The following is an 18,317-nucleotide window of genomic DNA, read 5'->3' on the forward strand; positions in this document are numbered from 1 at the left end:
ATATTGGGATTTTTTTTAAAAAAGCTATAGCTATATAAAAGCAAGCTATATCTTTTCTGCTGGAGATACTGTTGTTCTAAAAACAAACGAAAACAAAAAACTAATAAAACAATCTTGAATATTTATCAGAAATATTTCCCAAATGATGTTTAACAGAGCAAGGAAATTTTCACAGTAAGTCTGATAATATTTATTCTTCTGGAGAAAGTCTTATTTGTTTTGTTTCGGCTAGAAAGAAAGCAGTTTTATTTAAAAAAAAAAACATTTTAAGGTCAAAATTGTCAGCCCCTTTAAGCTACATTTTTTCTATAGTTTACAGAACAAACCATCGATATACAATGACTTGCCTAATTACCCTAACCTGCCTAGTTAACCTAATTAACCTAGTTTAGCCTTTAAATATCACTTTAAGCTGTATAGAAGTGTCTTGAAAAATATCTAGTCAAATATTATTTACTGTCATCATGGCAAAAATTAAATAAATCCGTTATTAGAAATGAGTAATTAAAACTATTATGTTTAGAAATGTGTTCTAAAAATCTTCTCTAAGTTAAACAGAAATTGGGGGGAAAAATAAACAAGCGGTCTAATAATTCAGGGGGGCTAATAATTCTGACTTCAACTGTACATTCATGTTTGTTTATTTATTTATTCATGTCTGACAGTGTCCATTGTTTTTTTCCCCTCCTCTCTCAGCTTCTAACAGCAAATGGATTAAGAAGCATCCAGAGTGTGGTTATAACCTGGTAAACTCTCCTCATCTGAAACCGGCCTGGGTGCTGGACAGAGCCCTGTGGCACGTCACCTGTGCTATAGCTGATGGCAAATATGAAGATCGTGGTCTGCCAGCTCTCATCCAGGATCACCCACACCTCCATGTAAGCTATTCAGCAACTGATGAAGCCATAGAAAAGAAAAATATAATGCGCTGTTCATTTCTGTTTTCCCACCAGGCCATTCGAGGAGTTCTCTGGCAGGAGGTGTTTCCCAAGATCAAACTGTGGGAATTCTTCCAAGTTAAAATAGAGGCGCTGGTGGAGCAGTTCAGAGCTTTACTTCAGAGCGGTAAGTTCCTGGAAGGTCCTCAGACATGCATGTTAAAGGCATAGTTCACCCAAAAAGGGCAATTATGTCACTATTTACTCACTCTTCATCTCACTATTTATTCACCTTAAAGTGTTTCCAAATATTTAATGTTTATGAGTTTATTTCTTCTGTTAAACACAAAAGAAGATATTTTGAAGAATGCTTGTTAATGGAAGTCCTAGTTCCTAGTTTCTTCTTACTATGGAAGTTGATGGGTCTCAGCAACTAGCATTCTTCAAAATATCTTTTGTTTTCTTTAACAGAAGAACAAACTCATAAATGTTTAAAACAACACAAGGAAATGATTCAGTAATTAGAATTTTGGGGTGAACTTTCCATTCAGAGTCTCTGAAACTCTAAAAGTGAAGTTCTTAGGGGTTAAAAAGAGTTTGAAATACCTGGACAGCAATATTACTGTAGCAAACAATGTATCATTATTTGTTTTTATATTTGATTCTTTTTGGGATGTATGTAAGTTCGCGATTAAGCACATGCTTTTGGATAAAGATAATTTTGCAGTTGATGTCTGAGCATGTAATCCTACAACCCCTGAAATAAGTGTCTCACATAATCATTCAAATGCTCGCTCAGATGCTAGTATTTTTATGTGGCATCCTCATATGTGGCTTGTGAAATTTGCTGATTTAAAATCTCATTATAGATTCAGATGCGCCTTAGTGCTGGCAGAATCATCATAATGAATTAAATTGGACCGCAACACAACATAAAAAGACGGTCTTTGTCAGCAAGTCAATGATAAACGGCCTTTATACTGAAACAAACTTGTAATGTTATTTTCAATTAATGAGATCCCTCTGTAGCTCAGTTAGCTCAATTTATGCATATTAATGATCAATAATAACAAATTACTATTAATAATGAATATTCAGAATTACTTTTAGTTAATTTACCAATATAAATATAACAATGACTTGTAATTACTTATTTAATTAAAAATGGAATTATAGCTACTTTACGTGAAGTAGATGAATAGAAGTTTTAACTCTAACTCAGTCTTATGTACTGAGCAAACTTTTATCTAAGTTATAATTTGTCGGAAAATAAGAAACGTGGACTCAGGTGAGTCACGAGGTACAGAAACAGGCCGTCCTTTGTGTCAGCGACCTTCTGCGATGACGTGGGGTTGTAACAGGTATTAAAAGGTATTGCTCGGATAACTCCCAGTCTCTCCTGACTGACCAATGGCGTGAGAGGAAAAGTCATGTGGTAAACTTTCTTTGTTCCTCCTTGCTGGTCTGTACCATCCCAAGACAAGCAGACAAAACTATAACCCATGGTTTGACATTACACCAAGCATACAAGTTATCATCCTATGTCCCAGATCATGAGCTGTAGAATTATGTATGCAGAAGAATGACACCAAACTTGACACTTTTAGATACATAAAACATAATTCATGCATTCTTAGGGCTCTATTTTGACGGTCCATGCGCAGAGCCCAAAACGCAGGGAGCAAACACTTTCAGGGCGTGTCAGAACGCATTTTTGCTAATTTAAGGACGGGAAAATCTGCTTTGCGCCGTGGCGCATGGTCTAAAAGGGTTGAGTTTCTTTTCTTAATGAGTTATAGGTGTGTTTTGAGAATAAACAAATTAGAGTCTCATCTCCCATTCCCTTTAAGAGTCAGCTGCGTCGCGTCATGAGCACATTTGCTATTTACAGGACGTAAAGTAAGTCTAAGTGGAAAAACTGAGCATTTCACTAGCAAACAGTTAACAGTTTTTTAACAGAAAACTGTTAAACAGAGCATCTACTGCGTGAGAATGAGAGGTAAACGATCTACTTTCACTTTCGCTCTCGTGGATAGGGAAACCTTTACGCACAGACATCAATTAGTTCTATAAATAATTAATTGCGTTTGTTAAGCACAAATATTCGTTTCAAAACTATTTCTAAATTCAGTTCTAATTTCCAGCAAACGAATAAATGAACAATAATAACGAAGTGGGTTCAAAAACCTGAGTTATATCCTAAAACACATGCTGTGCCCCATATGGTCTAAAACCTGACAGGTGGGCAAATCTAAGCTTGTTTCTAATAAAACAAGTATAAATTTGGATATAATAAATAATACTACTAATAATAACATTATACAAAAGCAAATTGTTATGAATGAACTGAAAAAGCCTTTTTCATATGTAAATATATTTGCCTATTGCTCTCTTGTGCGTATTAAGCAGTGTGTAAGCGAGGCGCAACTCTGCGCTGGAGTTTAGACTGGGTTTGTTTTGGTCTAATAAAAAATCTATTTTAGTTTCTCAAAATAGCAACGCGCCAGCAGTGCGCCTCAGAACGCCTTCCTTTTTAGACCAGAACGCCTATGGGCGCACATCTGAGCGCAAATGCATTTGCTATTTAAACAGTATAGCGTAACACCTCAAATTGACTCTTGCGCCAAGCTGAAACTAGCATAAGACTGTTGCGCCGCGCCTTGCGCCACATTGCACCGGGTGTATAATAGGGCCCTTAGTTTGTCTAGTGTCTTGAAAAGGGCATATACAGGTGTAAGAATTTAGAGAGTATTAAGGAAGAGAATACAAAAGTTACAAACACATTACATGTACTTTTTGCTAAATTTTGAGATTTCTATGAGTCCATTGCAATAGTGCGTGTCTTTGTTTGTGTGGGGGTTCAAAGATGGTGTTTTTTTTTTTCTTTGGATTGTCTTAAAGTCACTTTCACCGGCAGACACGCTGGCACCATGTGTCATAAACTCACGTGGAACAAACCCAGACCCTTTTAGGGGTAACAATGGAATTTCACCTCCAGACTGTATGTTGCACCTCACATCTTTTCTCATGTAAATGGCTGCAAAGTGCATTTCAGTGACCAAAAAGGATTTACAAATCAACTTTATGATTGATCTGCTTAAGATTAAATCTTAGATATGTAGATTCTGATGGCAAAGAAATCACCACACCAACTTGGTGTTTGTCAAAAAAATGTAGTCAAGGCTTTTATGCAGGTTGTGTGAAAAAAAAAAAACACCAACATCCTGCACTTGTAATTAATTTCAGAACTCTGCCTAGACTCTGCAGAAGTCCATACTTTTACAATTACCATTCATTTTGCTTAAAGTATGAGGGCTTTTAGTGTCTTTAGTGGTTTATTTGATATTGTCCATGCAGGAGCCAAACCAGACAGCAGCAAGACTGATGGCAAAAAGCAGCTGAAGATCATTCAAGACCCTCAGTACAGACGCTTTGGTAACACAGTGGACATGAACACGGCTCTAGAACTCTTTGTGCCCAATGGGTTAGTATGAACTTACGATAACCATAGACTGTATATTATGCATTTTGTATTCAATTTGCGACTTATATATTGGATTTATGTTATAGAAACAGTCCTGGTGCCATTGAAGACTGCTGTAATTGGCTAAGGAGGAAACTGGAGGAACTCAATGGGGAGCAGTTTCATGAAGTAAAGCACCACCAGGAGCAGGTGAGTCTTTCTCTACACTTAAGGGTGCTTTTTGTACGTTTTGACTCTTTTAGATATCAGAAGTTCTATAAAAAGATATTTAAGGAACATGCTAAGTGAACATGTTTATCTGTAAAACAATGCTAAAAAGTCAGTTATACTACTTTGAAAATGAGCGTTCAGTGTGGTAATGTCTGTTTTTGTTTTGGCCTGAGTAACTCTGCCAACTGCCAGTTTACCCAATTATATTTTAATATCCCGGGTTGGCCTCATGGAAAACAAAGTATTTAATGTCAGTCTTGCCTCAATGTTTGTGGACATGAATGAAAACAGATAGTAGGACAGTAGCAGCCTCTGAAAACTTTTTTTTTTATTAGAAAATAATATAAATATTGCAAATGCAAACATTAGCTGAGCAGCTTGTATTATAAGGCTCTATTGTCAGGCATGCTTACCCCTTCTGGTTTATTGGTGTCAATCTGGCAATCTGGGTCCAGGTGAAAAAACAAAAACTCTCTCCTACATTTTGAATTCAGACTGCAATACCTGTCAATCTGCACCTTTAACTCTAATTACAGTGTAGTCTGTACCATCATGTCATTTCTATACTTTCAGGCTACTAATTGCATTGATGGAACAGTAAGCTATGAGAGGCTGGCTGACCATGGACCCAAACTGGGCCCCATCACCAGGAAACATCCACTGGTTACCAGGTTTCATGTTTTTTTTTTTTTTTTTCATGTATTAGAGACACAAACACACAGATATGCATGTATATAATTTTAATAAGTACATATAATTTTCATTTGTATGCAGATATTTCACTTTCCCATTCGAGGAGACAACTTTGGAGCAAGATCTGGAGCTGATTAATCAACCAGAGAAGTCCTGTCACTTCCTGGCCCACAACGGGTGGGTCATGGGGGACGATCCCTTGAGGAACTTCGCTGAGCCAGGTTTGCCAGTCTTTCTTTTTAACTTATGTCTAACAGAATTTTGTAACATGCTTCTTTTTAATACTGTAGTGAATGTAGTTGTTTACATATGGAACATACAGAATATATGAGCCTTTCTTTGCACTTATTTACCTAAGATCATTTTGAGGGATGTAAACAATAACAATGGTCCTTATGCATTTCCTGTTTAACATTTTTAATTTCTGCTGCTCCCGAGAATGTAAAAAGTTTCACATATTGATAAATAATGTTATGGTAGCTGAGCTGTTTTAAAAGGAATGTATGATTAAATTGCCTCTTGTTACAGTTATGAAATACTTTGCCAACAAGCAGGAAATTTTCATGGGCATCACCGCATTGAAATGGTCTATTTGTTTATCCTTATTAAAAATAACAATACCAATAAAATACATCATTTGCAATAATGTACTATTAAAAGAGCTGTTTTAGTGAAAAATATACTTTGGTAACACTTTATAATAACTACACACTATGAACCATTTATTAAGCATTAGCAAATAGTAAATTCATTATCTGTTAAGCACTAATTCTAAATTAATAGATGTTAGTATGCAGTTTATAACTGCAGCTACAAATGCTGTAATCTTGACTTATAACTACATTTATAATGTGCTTAACAACTGTACTTTCATAATTTGTTAATGATTTATTTTCCATTTCTAAATTAAGTATTGCATTACTTACAAACTAGGTATTTCAGTATAGTTGGTGTTTTTTTTAAGATCATTCAGAATAAGCTAGTAAATGATTAATAAACTATTAAAATTAACATTTTATAATTCTTATTATTCAGGCATTTACCAAGTTTTACTGAGCTATATTAACTGAGCTTTATTAACTCAACTTCATCCAGTTTTGCAACCTAATCTAAAGTGAGGACCATTTATGCTTCTTAAATCCCTTATAAATGACAATTAAATGCTCAGTTAAATTCTAAACAGGATAAAATAGCATGTAAATCTCCACACTCTTCCAGATTTAGTGCTGTGACTAAATGTTTTCAAATGACAAGTACTTGATAATATATCGATAATTGAAACAACTGGAGAAAAGAAAAACAAACGTTAATATTAAACGTTAACGTTTATAAATCATTAAATTTAGACCTTCCTTGGTACTTGTTATTTTTAGATTATTGCAATAATGCTTATAATAATTCCATAAGTGACCTTAAAAAATGCAGTATCTAATATTTAAGTTAATAGTTTTCTTTGGAAAGGACACATCAAAGTAATTAAATTGTCACAGTATTTCTTGAATTATTTTATACCGTAGTATTTTAAGTTTAATTCTCAAGATGACCAGTAACTATAGGTATTACTTTCTTCACAATCATCTTTTATTAATTATACCCCAGAAAAGAATTGGATTTAGGCAGTGATGTCATTCAGACTATAAACACAAGGTGGCGATATCAACACATTTTTCAAACCTTAATCATTACCAGCACTTGACAAGCCTTTTTGGCAGCAAGGTGAATCAAAAAGTCGCTTCTTCTTCTTCTTCTTCTTCTTCTCCTCCTCCTCCTCATTCTGGTCAGGCTCCAACGTCTACATCAGGAGGGAGCTGATCTGCTGGGGCGACAGCGTTAAACTGCGCTATGGCAGCGGGCCCGAGGACTGCCCCTACCTGTGGGCCCACATGCAAAAATACACCGAAATCACTGCCAAGCACTTTGTGGGAGTGCGTCTGGACAACTGCCATTCAACTCCACTGCATGTGGCTGAGGTACTGCTTTAGTGTCAAAAGATGCATTATTGCTTTTGGCTAGACTGCAGATGAATAACCTGTTTGAGATTAACTACGTGTAAAGATGAAAATTAGACAAGGGGGGGCAGGATTGATTTTTCTTTTTTTTTCTCTCTACACACATTTTTATACGACGAGCTCGTTAGTTACTGTCTTGGTTAGTGCATTTTGGCTGTTGACGATCCCCCTCCACCCATTGATCTGTCTTTTGCTGTACTTTACATTAAGAAATATTGAGTGTGGCTTATTTTCAATTGTATGTGCAATGATATATTGGTGATGGTATAAGGGTCATGCAATTCACTTGACGGCTTTTCCAGTTTCCAATTTTTTATTTTTTTATTTTTTACATTACAAAAGTTTTTAAGGATTTTACATTTTAGCTGACAAGTGTGGATGTTTGAATAGTAAAACTCTCTAACATCTTATCCCCATTAGGGAAAAAATACATTTCAACAAGACGAGAGATTGTACTATGTAATTTTTGTAATAATACAAGCTCAGCATGAAACTATAATAGGAAAATGTGATGCTGATGTTTCAGTTATCAGTTTACTACATTTTAAATGTCATAGTAACCCATTGTCTCTATTAAAAAGTGGTAAAAATATGTGGTTGTTAATGTATATTAGGGATGCAACGATTATAGATTTTGGTATAATAATAGTCTAAGGAATAATCACAGTTTCAAAGTTATCCGGATTATTATGCATTTGTTAATTTCAAAACACTACCAGTTTAGAAAATCACATGAAAGCTCCAAATATTTTAAATTGTTATTTATTGCTGCTCAGTAACTAAATAATACATCACAAAATAATATATATATATATATAAACAAAAGTCCAAGCCACGAGCCTCCTTTGGAAGTAACAAACTTGCACACGCAAAAGACGCGATATGTGAACGGCCCTTAGTTAATAGCCTCAGCCATAGTTAATCCAGTGTGCATGCATATCAGCCTCAATGTACAAGCTCAGAACTTTAAACTAGCACACTGTTGGCATAACTTTATTTAGTTGCAGCAGTTTTGATCCTTGCAGAAACGTTGTGTTGAGAAGCCTTTACGATTAATTAATTGTGACAAATTAAAGTTTGGTTAATAGTAAAATCGGATAACGTATATACACTCACACAGTTGAAGTCAAAATTATTAGGCCCCCTGAAATATTAAAACATTTCTAATAACTGATTTGTTTTATCTTTGCCATGATGACAGTAAATAATATTTGACTAGATATTTTTCAAGACACTTCAATACAGCCTAAAGTGATATTTAAAGGCTTAACTAGGTTAATCAGGTTAAGTAGGCAGGTTAGGGTAATTAGGCAAGTTATTGTTTAATTATGGTTTGTTCTGTAGACAATCGAAAAAATACAACTTAAAAGGGCTACTATTTTTGACCTTTTTAAAAAAATTAAAAACTGGTTTTATTCTAGCCTAAATAAAACAAATTTCTCCAGAAGAAAAAAAATATTATTTGTGCAAAATTTTCTTGCTCTGTTAACATCATTTGGGAAATATTTAAAAAAAGAAAACAAATTCAAACGGGGGCAAATAATGTATAATATAATTTAAAGAAATTATCTAAGAACCACTTGAATCCTATTTGAACCCAAATATTAAAATGTACTCACAATTTACTCACTCTCAATCGATTCCAAACCTTTATAAGTTTCTTTCTTCTGTTGAACCCAAAACAAGATATTTTGAAAAAAAGCTGAAAACCTGTTACCATTGACTTCCATAGTATTTGTTTTTTTTTCGTACTATGGCATTCAACGGTTACAGGTTTCCGGCTTTCTTCAAAATACTCTATTTTGTGTTCAACAGATGAAAGGAACATACAGGTTTGGAACCAGTAAAGGGGAGCAAATAATAACGGAATTAAAATTTTTGTGTGAACTATCCCTTTAAGTCTCAATTTTCACTCAAACAATAATAATTGTGTGGTACAATGCAGCATAAACATTAAATATTTATCAAACATGTGTTCATTATATCAGGGAGAATTATTATGTTTTAATTGTCATTACTCTATTACGGTATGTAGCAGGAATCAGATTTAATTAATTAAATGAAGCGAGTAAGGTTAGATTAATGACAACAGTGCGCAGCAGATGATCAGTACCATTGACAATATAGTAAAATGTAACATAAATAAACCAAAAAAGACAGTATTGTAAAATGTTCGGTCAGTACAACCATTTCGATATACAAAGTACAAAGAGCACATATTTAAAGAACTAAAAAAGGAAAGAGAAAAAAATTTGACTTGCGATCGCATTTATAACCGCAACTCTCTGATGATTTGCTTCTTTTATCCTCGCTTGTAAGTAATAATACACAACAAAAGAATTTGCCATCAGATGGCAGTTTTCCAGCCTCTCACTTTTACCACATGTTGTGCCCTGCAGGCCATGCTAGCGGCAGCCAGATCAGTCAGACCCAATCTGTATGTGATAGCGGAGCTCTTTACAGGCAGCGAACTGATTGACAATGTGTTTGTAAACCGGCTGGGAATAACCAGTCTCATCAGAGGTACCAGAGAATCTTATAAGCATGACACTAACAATGTCTTCTTATCTGTTTGTCTCTTTTTCTTTTTGCACTGCTTCACTTGTTCCTTCCCTCTATCTCTCCTGAATATTTACACCCCCCCCAAAACATTTTTTTTCTGCTTACTTTGACTTCATTTGGGGCATGACTCTCCCTCTTTCTAAACCCACCTCACCTGACACACTAACACCGGTGGTTTGGCTGTGTGTGTGTTTGTGTGTGGCCATTACTCTGCCTGCTGCAGTTCATGCTGGATGCCGCCCGCAGACTCAGGCCTGACCTGTATGTGGTGGCTGAGCTCTTCACTGGCAGCGAGGAGCTGGATAATGTCTTTGTGACTAGATTAGGAATCACTTCACTTATCAGAGGTACGGCCTTTCAGTAACCCTGGCTGTTTTGTTATATTTTGCTTTAACATGATGTGAAATCTAACTGCATTGTCGAACATACTGAATTGTTACATATCTGTTAAAAAGTTTGGGGTCAGAAGGACTTTACATTTATATTTTTTATGTCTCTTATGCTCACCAAGGTAGGGGTTTGTTTGTTAAAGGGATAGTTCACCCAAAAATAAAAATGTAATCTCACTATTTATGCACCCTTAAGTAGATCCAAACCTTTAAGAGTTTTGTTTTTGTTTTTTAAATAAAAATGACATTTAGAAGAAATCTGAAAACATGTAAACATTGACTTCCATAGTAGAAAAAAAACGAATGCTATGGAAGTCAGTGGTTACAGATTTTCAGCATTGTTCTTTCAGTAGGTTTTTTGAGGTCAACATAAGAATGAAACTCAAACATGTTTGAAACAAGTAAAGGGGGAGTAAATAATGACCAAATTGTCATTTTTGGGTGAAATCCCTTTACAAAAATACAGTAAAATTGTACAAAAATGTTGCAGGTTAAGATAACTTTGTGTTTTAATATGAATCATTTTTATAACTAAATCAAATTCAATATGTAATATAAAATGTAATGTAATGTAGGACCGGGCGCAAGATGTTTGTGGCACGATGTGTTGCTATTTTCAGACCCAACGCAGTCCTAATTTTAAATAGCAAATCCATTTGCGCCTCTTTGTGGTGTCATGGGTGTGCAGGTGTAGAAAAGAGGTGTGTTAAGGCGCATTGTTGACACTTTGCTATTTTGAAAAACTAAAATAGATTGCGCAATTGACAAGGTGAAAGCAAGTCTAAAGTCACAGAGGGCATTAGTTGTACGCTTTAGTTGTGCTCCCATTGCTTAATACACACAAGATGTACAACAATACTCAAAAATCTTTACAAATTAAAAAAGCTTAAAGGATTAACATATTACAAAAATTATTATTTTCTACATAAATATAAAAACCCCTGCCTTCATGCCTTCTTTATTTTGGTGGGCTTTTTTTCTGTTTATTCATGACAATTTGTGTTTGTATAATGTTATTATTATTACCAGTATTATTTAATATATGCATATATGTATTTGTTTTAATAAAAACTAGATTACATTTGTCCACCTGTCAGGTCTTGGACCATATGGGGCATAGGACTTGTGTGTTTGCGCTTAACAAACAAAATATGTAGGCTTATGAATGTCTTCAATGGAGTGCATACAACACTGTTTCCTTACTCTACGAAAGTGAAGGAGTAAGTGAAGAAAAGGAGAAAGTAAAGAGGTCAAATGGAAGAGGCTCATTCTTTATCCTCGCGCTGCAGATGGTCTGTTTAAGTGTTTTCTCGATAGTGAAGCATCTATTTTTTTCACTTACAGAGTCCGCCATGTATAGTAAGTCCATGTAAGTCCGCCATGGTGCAATACAACTGACTCTTTAAGGGAATGAGAGATGAGCCTCTGATTGGTTTAATGCGCGTTATGCTCAAAACACACCCATTACTCATTAAGAGAATAAGCACAACTCTGTTAGACCATGCGCCAGCATTATTAATAAAAGATTATTAATAATAAGATTAATGGTCAAATATGCTTAAATAAATAAAATCATATTTTTATTGTTGTTGGAATCAGTTGTGCTGCTTAATGATTTTGTGGACTGTGATACACTTTTAGGATGAATTGAAAGTATGTATAAAAATAGATTTTTTTGTGTAACATTTTAAATGTATTTACTGTAATTTTTTTTTATAAATTCAGTGCATTTAGTTTATTAAAAGTGTACATTAATTTCACTTAAATTTTGATAAAAGTTTGATTGTATTATGATAAAATGACTTTGATTTTTAGCTTTTCGTCAAATATTCACCTCAGGTAATGCCAGACCTGTATGACTTTTTTTATTCTACCGTAGACCATTAAAGTTTCAAAAAGGACACATTAATCTAGCTACAAGAATTCTAACAGTATTCCATTTGACTTGAAATAGATAATGCCAACCATCCAAGGACTTTGAGGACAGCACATACACTTAATACACAAATACACTTCCTTGAATATGTACACACCTATATAGGATATAACTACAGGTTAACTATGTTTATACATAATAACTTTAACTGTTAAAGTTATTAGTAATTAGTTAATAGTTAATTAGTTCAAGTTATTTGTAATTAATAAAGTTATGGTAACTAATATCCTTAATTTTTTCTGACCAAACCTTTTTTTGATTTTGATTGTAATGCATTAACTTTTTGTAAAGCTGCATTTAAACAATGACTTTTGTGAAAAACGCTGTACAGTTAAACTTGAATTTAATTGAATTTTACTCTATATTTCAAGTATTGTGATGTCACATAATAGTTATGGCTATAAAAGAGACTGATTTATAAGTCATTATGTACTGAAGATCTGGACATCATGCTCAGCAGAACAACTGTTTTTAAAATGTTTCCAGCTGCAAAACTCAGACTAGACAAATAATTTCTGAATAATTACACTACACTAAACACTAGAGTAATTGTTCTAAAAAATCAGCTTTGAAACATGGAATTAAGCAAAATTTCAATTCAAATGAACTCAAATTGAAATGTGTTTTTTGTCACTTTTTATGACAATGACTTCTTTTATTGTGCATTTGGTCAAATAACTGCAGCCTTGGTGAGCAGAGAGTACTTTAAAAGAAAAATAAAAGTTTCATCAGTACATAGTGCTCATTGTTGGCCTGCTGTTACTTGTCATTCTTTGTGCTGTTATAGAGGCGATGAGTGCAGGAGACAGTCATGAGGAGGGCAGGCTGGTCTATCGGTATGGAGGAGAACCAGTGGGAGCTTTTCTTCAGCCCAGTCTCAGGCCTCTGGTGCCCAGCATTGCCCACGCAATGTTTCTGGACGTCACACATGACAACGAGTGCCCCATTCAGGTACAGCAAATCAAAAACATACTGAAAATTGATGAAGCCTAGTGAATGAGTTCTTATTCTGATGTTTTGTTTTGTAGATCCGCTCTGTGTATGATTCGCTGCCCAGCTCTGCTATTGTTTCCATGGCCTGCTGTGCCACTGGCAGCACCAGAGGATATGATGAGTTGGTGCCACACCAGGTAAGAGACTGACTTCACTGACGGTGTTTACATTCACTCCATTAAGCTGATAACTTACAAAAATTAGCTCATTACGTGCTACCGATAACCTGGCATTGCAAGCAATCCACATTCATAAGATTTCATTATAAATCAGTTTGTTTTAGGTATGGACTGAATTTTCAGCTACCATAAACTAGGGTTGTTACAATACTGGAGTTTAGTACCAATTGATACTGAATTATTAAAAATGTTCATATCCCGCTAACCTTTGAGTGCTGCTGAGCATGTTCATAAACATCGCTGATTTGCTATTATGTTCACGTGCTCAACAGAAATGACTGTGATTGGTCATCGGTTCACTGAACTCACCTCTTTTTACTGAGTGTAAGCACAGAGACAGACACACTGAAGCGTTTCAAAGGCAAATCAGCTGTGTTTATGTTACAATTTTAGTTACAATTGGTACTGAATTCCAATATCTTGACAATCCTACCATAACCTATTGCCCGGAAATGGCACTTTTGGTTTTATTCTCTCCCCAGCTATCATCACTGTGCAGTGTAAAGCATATTTCACACAGGATATGGAAAGCCCAGGTCTATGAAACCCATTAGTTTTAATGGCAAGGGGGGTGCCACACTCAACGTTCAAAATACTGAATCTCAGTACATTAATTACATTAACTAATGGACAACTATTTCATAGATTTACCAATTTAAACCATTTAAATACCACCATTATTTTAAAGTGTGGTTTTGGCTCAAAACTTCATTTGAGTGCATCCCTGTATTGATGTCAAAACGCATTCGTTTTCACATCTCAATTCACTGATCTCATCTGTTAGTCAGTTGTCATGTTTGGTAGATCCTAAAAAAAGAGTATTGAGACATGTCATTGTCAAATGTATGACTCGAATATGATCCTTTCAGGATATACAGTTGAAATCAGAATTATTAGCCCCCCTGAATTATTAGCCCCCTGTTTATTTTTTCCCCAATTTCTGTTTAACAGAGAGAAGATTTTTTCAACACATTTCTAATCATAATAGTTTTAATAACTCATTTCTAATAACTGATTTATTTTATCTCTGCCATGATGACAGTAAATAATATTTTGACTAGATATTTTTAAGACACTTCTATACAGCTTAAAGTGACATTTGAAGGCTTAACTAGGTTAATTAGGTTAACTAGGCAGGTTAGGGTAATCAGTCAAGTTATTGTATAATGATGGTTTGTTCTGTAGACTACTGGAAAAATATATATAGCTTAAATGGGCTTATAATTTTGAACTTAAAATGCTTTTTTTTAAATTTAATAACTGCTTTTATTCTAGCCAAAATAAAACAAATAAGACTTTCTCCAGAAGAAAAAATATTATCAGACATACTGTGAAAAGTTACCTTGCTCTGTTAAACATCATTTGGGAAATTTCTAAAAAAAGAAAAAAAATTCAAAGTGGGGCTAATAATTCTGACTTCAACTGTAGCATTTTGGCTTCAGCACAAGATTTTCTCCCATACGAGATGAAAACACATTCTTTGAATTCTTCAGGTTAAGAAAGCATCTGAATGTTTACTGCAAAACATTTGTTCTGTCTGGATGCACTTACATCTGCAGCAAGGATATGTTCCTGTTACTTATCATCACACATGTGCACTTAACATATTAACTATACTTAACAATCAACTGACATAAAGTAGGATTTTAAATGTACATGCTCGGCTTAAAATGCAAAATCCAGTTGTGATGACTGAGCTTATTGTCAGAGTACATGATAAAAGGCTCTTTTTCTCATTTCTACCTTTAGATCTCAGTGGTATCCGAGGAGCGTTTCTATACCAAGTGGAGTTCTCAAGCCAAGCCCTCGTCTCCTAATGAGGTCAACCTGCAGACAGGAATCATTGCTGGAAAGCTGGCTCTCAATCGGCTACACCAGGAGCTGGCAGCTAAAGGCTTCAGCCAGGTGAGTGGCATTTCCGACTGGCATTTCATTTCAAATGAGACCTTTAATATGGCAGACTGTTGAATTGTATTCATTAATATGTGCCTTGTTTGGCAAAAAGGGAGGCACTTTCATGACAAAAATAAAAGCAAAATTTATTTTAAAAATTTATTTTGCAGTGTAATCTACATTTAGTGATTAGTCTGACCTGAAGGTCAACCATGGAAATTAAGGTTTAAAAATATCTGATATTTGTTGACAGAAGTAAATAGTACATAAAAAAAAAATTATTAACATTTGTAATTGTATTGTACATTTTTTACAGTACCAATGTTTTATGTAAATTGCAATCTTACTTGTCCACAAATACACAAAAATACTACAAAATAAACATCCATGAAAACAATTATTCTTGTTGGACATCCTGACGCTCTTGTTGGTCAGGCCAGAGATATCTCATCTTCCAATTGCTCAGAATTGTCCTACAGTAAGACAAAAAAGGGTATTTTGGACAATTTCCAAATGTTGACTGCTATACATGCACCCAGAATTGATTAGTTAAAAAGTTTATTCCAATTGTATTGCAATTAGAGATAATCTACCAATTTATCAAACATGACACACAATGTCAATATCAGATCTTTGTGGTATAAACATCTGCGTATAAAATTGTTTGATAATTGAATAGATGGTTCTGAGTGTGATGGCTTACAGGATGAAACTTGAAGACTTTGAACAGTTGTGAAGACTTTGACAGTTTAAATGACAGTCGACTCATCAGTTTTGATCAACAAGCCATATGCAATTAGTTTTTGTCCAAACTAATTGCACTTTTATGTGTGCAAAATTGTACTTACTGTTTGCACACATGTGCCAAAGCATTTGTAGTTTGCTTTAATGAATAAGAATGGCCGATCTGAAGTAAACAATAAGCTAATTGTTCAGAGATCTAAACTTAATTTATTTATTCTTTTTCTTTTCGGCTTAGTCCCTTTATTAATCTGGGGACGCCACAGCGGAATGAACCGCCAACTTATCCAGCATATGTTTTTACGCAGCGGATGCCCTTTCAGCTGCAACCCATCACTGGGAAACATTCATACATACTCATTCACACACATACACTATGGTCAATTTAGCTTACCCAATTCACCTGTACCGCATGTCTTTGGACTTGTGGGGGAAACCAGGCACCCGAAGGAAACCCACGCAAACATGGGGAGAACATGCAAACTCCACACAGAAACGACAACTAGCGACCTTCTTGCTGTGAGGCGATTGTGCTACCCACTACGCCATGGTGCTGCCCCGAGATCTAAACTTGTTGTTTTGAAAAATTACAAATTTGATTCAGGAATAGAGCCAAAGCAACTGAGAAGAACTGTATTAGAGAAAAAAAATCACACCTGCAGATGGCGACATGTCACATGGAACAAGATAGTTTGCCAATACTTGTTTAAAGGAAATCAATTCAAGTTTTTTTTTCCAACATACTCAATAAAAATTTACTTGTTTTAAATATTTATAATTTAAAAATAATTCTTCATTTATCAAATATTTTGACCACCCTTATTTTAAGGTACAATTCTCACTGTTAACTCTTAATTTGCTTCTTATAAGTAGTTATTAATATTGCAGTTAGACTTAGGTAATATGTAGGATTAGAAATGTACAATAAGATCATGCATAAAATGCAATTTATAAGAACAAATAAACAGCCAATATCTTTCTAATAGGGATTTGGTGTAAAGTAGACTAAAGTGTTACCTGTATTTAATACTATATATAAAGACACATAATATTTAATACAATGTGTACAATTATATACTAGAAATAACCCAAAAAAGTTAATTGAAACAGTAAAACAATAAAATATATTCTATTTTTGCCAATTTGAATAACCTTTGGCAAATGTCATCAATATGTTTTCTCAGGTGTTTGTGGACCAGGTGGATGAGGACATTGTTGCAGTGACTCGTCATTGTCCCAGCACACACCAGTCAGTTGTGGCTGTGTGTCGCACTGCGTTCAAGAACCCCAAACACCATCGCTATACAGATGAAGTTCCACCAATGTGCATTCCAGGTGTGTCATGCACATGTGTTTACATGCACATTCTTGTCCTGATTAATACGCTGACAACGCATGTAATCATGTAAAGTGTTAACCTGTTTTCCTTTATCAGAGTGAGGTCATAAATGCAAGCATAATCTTCTTTCTGTCAGTTTATTATTATTATTATTAAGTGTACATGTTTTATTTGTGACAGGAACATGTCCTTATTTAGAACGTAAACACATCCAGACAGAGCAAATCTGCCACTCACATCATTTACAGTAAAGTCATTTATAGCTTAGATGCGTAGGTGACAAGAGTCAGTGAGGACGTTGCTCAGAACACTACTCCGCAGAGCGCCGCTCACATGACTTTGACTTATTAACTTGCTTAGTAACATCCCCCTAGGCTGGAATGATGGATATTAATTTGTTTAATTTTTAATATACACTGCCGGTCAAAAGTTTGGGTTCAGTAAGATTTGTAAATGTTTTAAAATAAGCTTCTCCTTCTCACCAAGGCTGCATTTATTTAATCAAAAATACTGTACAAATTGTAAAGTTGTGAAATGTTATTTCTCGCTATAAAATAACTGTTTAAAAATAGTTTTTCATTTATTTAATAATTTATTCCTGTAATTTTAAAGATGAATTTTCAGCTTCATTACGCCAGTCTTCAGAAATCACTCTAAAATTTATTATTATTATTATTACTATTATTATTACACATTTTAATAAATATTTAACAATTTAACATTTAAATTTGTTTTACATTTAATAAATGCCACCTTGATGAACAGAATAATTTTCTTTAAAAAAATATGAAAACAAAAAACAAAAAAAACTGACCCCAAAATTTGACCGGTAGTGTAAATATATATACAGTTAAAGTCAGAATTATTAGCCCCCCTTTGAATTTTTCATTCTTTTAAAATTTTTCCCAAATGATGTTTAACAGACCAAGGAAGTCATTATGTTTAGAAATGTGTTGAAAAAAATCCTCTCTCCGTTAAACAGAAATTGTGGGAAAAAATAAACAGGGGCTA

At 34.4% G+C, this 18,317-nt stretch overlaps 1 protein-coding gene across 14 annotated transcripts in view; it reads left to right on the top strand.

Annotated features, from left to right (window-relative positions):
- The window catches only part of agla (amylo-alpha-1,6-glucosidase and 4-alpha-glucanotransferase a), a 54,313-nt gene that overhangs the window by 14,570 nt on the left and 21,426 nt on the right, over positions 1–18,317 (top strand). For 6 of the 14 annotated variants that reach the window (XM_087239859.1, XM_087239860.1, XM_087239863.1 and 3 more), the window contains exons 6-17: positions 697–878; positions 954–1,065; positions 4,236–4,362; positions 4,449–4,551; positions 5,146–5,243; positions 5,347–5,486; positions 7,048–7,235; positions 9,674–9,797; positions 12,949–13,112; positions 13,190–13,291; positions 15,083–15,238; positions 17,152–17,302. In XM_087239859.1, coding sequence (XP_087095985.1) covers positions 697–878; positions 954–1,065; positions 4,236–4,362; positions 4,449–4,551; positions 5,146–5,243; positions 5,347–5,486; positions 7,048–7,235; positions 9,674–9,797; positions 12,949–13,112; positions 13,190–13,291; positions 15,083–15,238; positions 17,152–17,302 — 1,647 coding nt within the window. 14 annotated transcript variants of the gene reach the window in all.

The sequence above is a fragment of the Danio rerio genome, chromosome 2, assembly GCF_052040795.2.
Source record: "Danio rerio strain M-AB ecotype USA chromosome 2, GRCz13ab, whole genome shotgun sequence".
Lineage (NCBI taxonomy): Eukaryota > Metazoa > Chordata > Actinopteri > Cypriniformes > Danionidae > Danio > Danio rerio.